The 6320-nt window shown below is 35.0% G+C and overlaps 1 protein-coding gene across 3 annotated transcripts; it reads right to left on the reverse strand.

Moving 5' to 3' along the window:
* Positions 1-6: 6 nt before the first annotated feature.
* LOC110036522 (WEB family protein At5g16730, chloroplastic-like) lies at positions 7-3604 on the reverse strand. Of its 3 annotated transcripts, none has more exons than XM_020741008.1 (3): positions 3234-3604; positions 2174-2384; positions 7-2078 (listed from the first exon to the last, which is right to left on the reverse strand). In XM_020741008.1, the coding sequence occupies exons 1-3, from the start codon at positions 3251-3253 to the stop codon at positions 150-152; spliced, it is 2160 nt and encodes a 719-aa protein (XP_020596667.1). In that variant the 5' UTR covers positions 3254-3604; the 3' UTR covers positions 7-149. The 3 variants fall into 3 exon arrangements, with proteins under 3 accessions (XP_020596667.1, XP_020596651.1, XP_020596661.1); XM_020740992.1 differs by having other exon boundaries at positions 2174-2387; positions 3128-3604; XM_020741002.1 differs by having other exon boundaries at positions 2174-2387; positions 3234-3603.
* Positions 3605-6320: the final 2716 nt, after the last annotated feature.

Here is a 6320-nt window from a genome sequence, read left to right on the forward strand (position 1 = left end):
AAACAAAGCCATTAATGTAACACATCTGTTCATAATAGTATCTAACAACCCTTTTTTTTCTTTTTTTAATAGTATCTAATAACATCGAATGTACATAAACTCTATTTTTAAGCAGAAACTCATTTGGGAAATATAATATATTTCATACCTTACTTACAGTTCCTTTTCTTCTTCAAAAAATTACCCAACTTGTTCAGCAAAGCCTTCTTCACCTTCACCTCCTCAAACCTGATGAGTTTGAGTGAATCACCAGTAAAATCTTTTGAAGGCAGTACATTCACCTTCCTGAAACTCCTGCTGGCCGTCCTACAATCGACTTCATCATCTATTGATTTCACATTACATTCATGTGCAGGGAAATCCAACTTAGAACCCATTGTCAAGGTCTCATCTTTGCCACTGTGTACTCCATTCACATTTTCATTGTTTGCTCTCTCGAGGTAATTTTGCGCGCCTAAAGTAGCATTTGTTTTTTCGCCATGAATTGCATTGGAATCAAGGAATTCATACTCATAGAGACAGTTTGATAGAGCAGAGTCCATTGGTTTTGTCGCTTCGGGTTTCACAAGTAAAAAAGATAGCTTTTTTATAGCTTCTACTTGACAGTCTTCTCCTTTAAATGATTCTGATTCAGATTCTTCTTTCTCAAATTTGATACTACTTGGGCAAAGCTCTTTCACCTTCAACTCGGCTTCAAGGCTTTCAGCTTCAGTCTGAGCTCTTTCGATTGATTTTTTGAGGCAAATAATCTCATATCTTGCTTCATCAAGCATAACTTGATAACTCTCTTCAGTGTTCTTCAGTGCTGATCTCAAATGTTCTGTCTGAAAATAAAAATTTTCTAAGTCGGCATGCTTTTCCAAAAGGATCTCTCGTGTTTCTCTGGCTTCCAAAGAAACTTCTTTCAAAGCTGAAGCTAGTTCTTCCATGGCTTTCTTACTGTTTTCACTCTCATTCCTGGCGGCTTCAAGCTCCTTCATAAGTTTTTCCTTCTCTTCTGTCAGGCTTTGGATCTCAGAGGCCACAATCTTATCATTTTCCATCACATCCAATTTCTCCTGCTTCAAATTTTGAAGCTCTAATTTTAGAGCAACAACTGTTTTTGCCATTTCAGATGCTTCTATGTTTGCTTCATTCAATTGTCTCTCCGACTTTTTGAGATCTTCTTTGTGATTAACGGCTTCCAAGTTCAAGGAAATTACCTTCTCTCTAAGTGCAGCAAGCTCAGATTCTGAATTTCTTAATGCCAACTTACAATCTTCGAGTTGTTTAGAGACCAAATCTGACAGATGTGTTGAAGACTTTTGAGACAATTTGGCTTCTTGTAACTGAACTAACAATAATTCCACCTGCTGTTTGAGGGCATCAACAAATTTAATGGCATCCAACTTGCCCGTTTTCGCTACATTCAGCTCTGTATTAATCGCTTCTAACAGTACTTCCATCTCCACCAACTTCACATCTGTAAACTTTGTTTTCTCAAGTTTAGATTTCAAACAATCAATCTCCAAATTCAGCTTCTCAACAATTTCCTGATTCTCATTGCTTAAACTATCCATCCCTGAATCTAAGAAGGCATTAAGCTGGTTAATCTCAGAGGAAAAGATGCCAAACTTTTCTGCATTGATCTCAGCAGTCTTCATTGCATCATTGGAGTGGCTAATGGCTCTATCTCTAGCATCAGAAGCCACTGTAAGTTCCTTCCTCACCCTTTCAAGCTCCATTTTTGCAGAATCTAATGCTAAAACATCCAAATTATGCAGATTTCGAATGTGATCAATTTTCTTTTGGAATTCCTCTTCTTTCTTCCTCATAGCTCCTATTCCAATTTTCTCCATCTCATCTGCCTTTATGCTTGCAATCTTTGAACCCTCCTCTGCTTTGTTTCGAGCGGCAAGAGCTTCATTGAGCTTGTTATATTTTTCTTCAGCAGTTCTCTTTGCAAAATTCAGCTCTTCACCTGCTTTTATCTTCTCCTGCTCAACTGACGCCATTTGCTCTCTTGTCCTTCTAAGTTCTTCCTGTACAAAAATAAGTTTTGGCTGCAAATCTGGTTTTTTGGTAGGATGGGGCAGTTTCTGCAACCAAAAAAAAAATGAAGTTTTATATGTTTCAGATTAAAATGGAAAATGGCATATAAAGGTGATGGAATTTAGATTTTTCATTCTATTACATCTGCAGATGAAATGATCTTCGATGGACGACGCTCCGTGGTCGGTTTGGCATCATCGATGGATTTCGAAAATCGATCGAGAAAACTGCTGGAACTTCTGAATAGACTTGGTGAACCAGATGAAGATTTTGTGGATCCTCCTCTGAATAATTTACTACTCCGAGGAGTAGTCTGTGTGTTTTTCCCATTATGAGTATCAGATGAACTAGATCTGCTGAAAAGAAAGAAGGGAATTTTGAAATTTACATTCATTTGTTAAACTTATGCATGAAAAAGATTATTCATTTTTTAAGAAATGTTAAATTATGATAGTCTTTAAACAAATAAACTATATTAGATACATATTAGGAATAATTGAATACAAAGCACTTGAAACATTGTTATTTACAAAAGTAGCACCCGTGTGATTTTTTTGAACTATCAAACTGATGCATTTACATGTTCCACGATCAAATCATTTGGAATTTAATAAAAATGAAAAACATGAGCGTGGAGTTTCATATTTAATTCTGATATTTGAGCTAGGATCATAAAAAAAAAATTGAATGAAAGGGTGCTAGTTTTGTAAATAACAATAGTTTTCTTACTTATATTTATTTAATTGCCCAATATTGTTAACAATATTATCTAAGTAACACAAAAGATCATCTTGGTATGAATACACAGATCCGGTAACACAAATACGAAGAAGTGCAAGCAATCTACATGACCTAAAACTTCAAATAAAAGCAGAGAGCACGCATCAAATCATAGCCAATAATCAGTAGAAAGTTACAGCTCCACATAATAAAAAACAGAAAGCTTATTATAATGGAATCCATGCAACTCTTCCACTCAAAGAAGATCCATCCAACAGATATATAAAATAAATCCAAAACCGCAGAACAAAAGAAATCCCAATTCCACCGACATTAAAAAAGCAGTCTAGAAGTAAAATACAGTTCCAGAACCCACCAAAACCACGCCCGATAAGCAGCAGGAAATTGCATCTTGCTTGCTAGAAAAGAAAGAAACGGAAGCACATGGCCTCATCAGATCAAAATAATGAGGAATCGCTTACTTGGTCTTGGCGGCAAGCATTGTCTCCGAGAGAGATCGAGGAAGAAGAAGAGCGGCGGGCGGATGACCTAAAAGGAATGCTAATTTGTTGAGAGGAGGGTGGAAGTGGGTGGTCTGCAGCAGAAAGAAGATGAGAAGTGGAGCTGAAGGAAGCTTGAAGAGTAGGGAGGGGTGGAGAAGAAAGTCGAATTTGGTCAATTATTGCGGTCGGTTACATCTCCTAATCTTCTCCCACGAGCGCCACGACTCCATGAAAAAGGCGGTTCTCCTCTGCTCCACCCTTTACGGGATCTCTATATGGGTCATTTACGTAAATGGCACCCATTTTCTATGTATTTACCTATTAATACTTAATTTTTATTTTTTACATTTATGTCTTTCAACATTTATGAAATTTAGGCGTCTGTGATGTAAATGCATAGGAAATGTGTGATGTAAATTTTCCTTTTTTTAAAAAATAACATGTTTTAGTCCTGAGAAGACCAAATTTACATTTTTCATATACTTATTTACTTCTAACTATATATATATATGCGGTTACTAGTGTCAAAGTTATCAAAGTCCGTTATAAATATGCAAAGATGTAATGACTCATAATTTTATTGTAACATTTCTATGATCTATAAATAGGTGGATCATTTTCACAAGAAAGACTACTAGGCTTTTTCCCTGAAAATTATCATTACTCGTGACTTAATCTTTCTTCTTTTTCTCCTAATTCTTCTTATTTCTTTCATCCAACCAACACTCTATTCTTTAGGCGTGACTCGAAGTACATTTTAGAACTAAACTATATATATATATATAGTACAAATTGTTTATATTCAATTAATTTAAACTTAATACACTCCGATTTACCCCAAAGTAGGTCTCCATTTAAAATTAAGTCAAGCCTACTTTGAGTTCACTGCAAGCACAAGTCAAATTCTTTGTTGTCCCACTTGTATAAATATAATTAGAGCTGACTTACAATGTGACTGCGAGCAACTTTATATCTCAAATAAATAATATATATTTTGATGCACTTATAGAAATAAATACAAAAGATCAATTTTGATGTGTGTGTGTGTGTGTAAATATATATATAAATATCTATGTGTGTGCGCGTGAGCGCAAGTGTGTCATTGGGTGATAAATTGGTAGACAGCTAGCTATATTGTCAGTCGTAAGAACCTTCTGTTTTGATTCCTATGGGGACCGATAACACATATAAAGGAGCTATATTCTCAAATCAAATATCACTCTTTATTAAGGATAAGGAAAAAAAAAAAAAATTGTTCATGCGAGCGTACACATGCGTGTGTGCATGTTTTACTAGGCTTGAATTTTCACTATTTTGAGCCAAGTTGGCTTGACCCTTCAAGCACCGACACTTTCTATCAAATTTATTAAAGATGCATGCACTTGGCAATCAAGTGTCCTCACATGTATTAATCATATCATCCACATGGTTAACTAAAATAAATTAAAAAAAGATATGGTCACATCTGCCCCACAAATATGTTCTAAACAATCAATCATATTATCTCTATAATTCAAGTTTAGCTGTCTCTTTTTTATTATTTTGAATTATATTAAAAAAAAAAAAACTAAATATATACATATTAATTTTTATTATTAGATTCAATGTCACCTTAAATATGTGCCCGTATCTTATGCTTTTAGTAATAGATTCTTATATCTATGCTTCGTATTTTGTATATTTATATCAAAATCAATATTTATTCCTAATTCAATTTTAAGTAAATGAAAATCGACTTGATGCGAATCAAATTTAATATAATTGATAATATTACAGTTACATATTAAAAATTCAATAGATTATGAAGAGAACAAGCCCATGCTTCTATAAACCTTAAATTTTAGCTTTCCCTTTTTATTTATGTGAAAGATTGGGAGATGTAAATATAGAAAGCAAGGATTTAGCATCACGTATGCAAATACACAGAAGTTGGGTGGTAGGTAAGGGTCCGTGTGATGTAGATTATCCCAGCGTTCGGCGTTTTCATAACGCCGCGGAGCTGTTTGGTTAGTGCGTTGGGGCTGGAGGTCGAAGAACGCGCGTATTGTTTTACGTTAAAACTTGAACGATTTACGGCCGCTCACTTTACCCCGCGTTTGGCGTTTCAATCCAACTTATTACTTCGGAGCCCTCAATCCCGTCTTCGTTTGGCAAAGTCGCGCTGAAGAGGGGAGGAGGCGACGACTTGAGGCAAGGTTTCGAGCCGAGAGGGATCGCGAGAGATGAGGGAAGGGCTCACCGACGCGAGGAGAGGAGGCCAATCTGGTGGTCGCCGGCCGACGGCTTGGAGCGAAATCCCGGAGTCGGCTAATGTTTTCATGAAAACGAGGGCGGTGGCTGTCTTGCGCGCGATAGATGGGGAGAGAGAGTATGCGATGATTTTATAAGAATGATAATAATAATAATATTATTAAAATAATAATAATAATAACAATTATTATTCAATTAATCATCAATCCTCACATTTTTAGCCTGTACACGTCCTCACAACGAAGTAGATGTCCTTTCTGACTAAAATCAACGTTTCAGACTCATTCGTGCAGTTCGTTTCGTCATCCGGGTGGCTTCTGTTTTATCTATTATTTTGCTCATGCATTTATATTGCAAACATTTTCACTAAACATAGGTAAAATTTTCATTTATCCAACAACATCTACCAATAAGCTGTTCCACATATTATCCCTCAAACAACAAGATAACTTATCCTGATAATCTGTAGATTATCAGATTATCAGGATAATATGTTTATCATCAGATTATTAATAATTTACAGCTGCCCCAAACAGTCCATAAGTAAATGCCACCCAAGAAAATATTCAAATGTTAATTTTGAAAAACATTAATTAATTATCTAAATGCACAACATTCCTTTCTAACGTTTGATTGGAGTGGAAAACAAGGGAGCAGCCTTCCCAAGCCAATTAATTTTTTCCTTAAATTCATGGCTTTCGGTATGAGGTTCGGTCAATGAAATAATAAATATTCAAATTAATTAATATAATAATAATAATAATAATAATAATAATAATAATAATAATAATAATAATAATAATAATAATAATAATA

Source organism: Phalaenopsis equestris, unplaced genomic scaffold (genome assembly GCF_001263595.1).
Source record: "Phalaenopsis equestris unplaced genomic scaffold, ASM126359v1 Scaffold000002, whole genome shotgun sequence".
Classification (NCBI taxonomy): domain Eukaryota; kingdom Viridiplantae; phylum Streptophyta; class Magnoliopsida; order Asparagales; family Orchidaceae; genus Phalaenopsis; species Phalaenopsis equestris.

What these genes read in the sequence shown, in the direction of transcription:
- LOC110036522 (XM_020740992.1), bottom strand. Translation starts at nt 3,162, where the DNA reads ATGCAATTTCCTGCTGCTTATCGGGCGTGGTTTTG. An exon ending in GCTTATCGGGCGTGGTTTTG is followed by an intron (nt 2,388 to 3,127) that starts GTGGGTTCTGGA and finishes CTTTCTTTTCAG; the next exon opens with CAGATCTAGTTCATCTGATA. An exon ending in AGATCATTTCATCTGCAGAT is followed by an intron (nt 2,079 to 2,173) that starts GTAATAGAATGA and finishes TTTTGGTTGCAG; the next exon opens with AAACTGCCCCATCCTACCAA.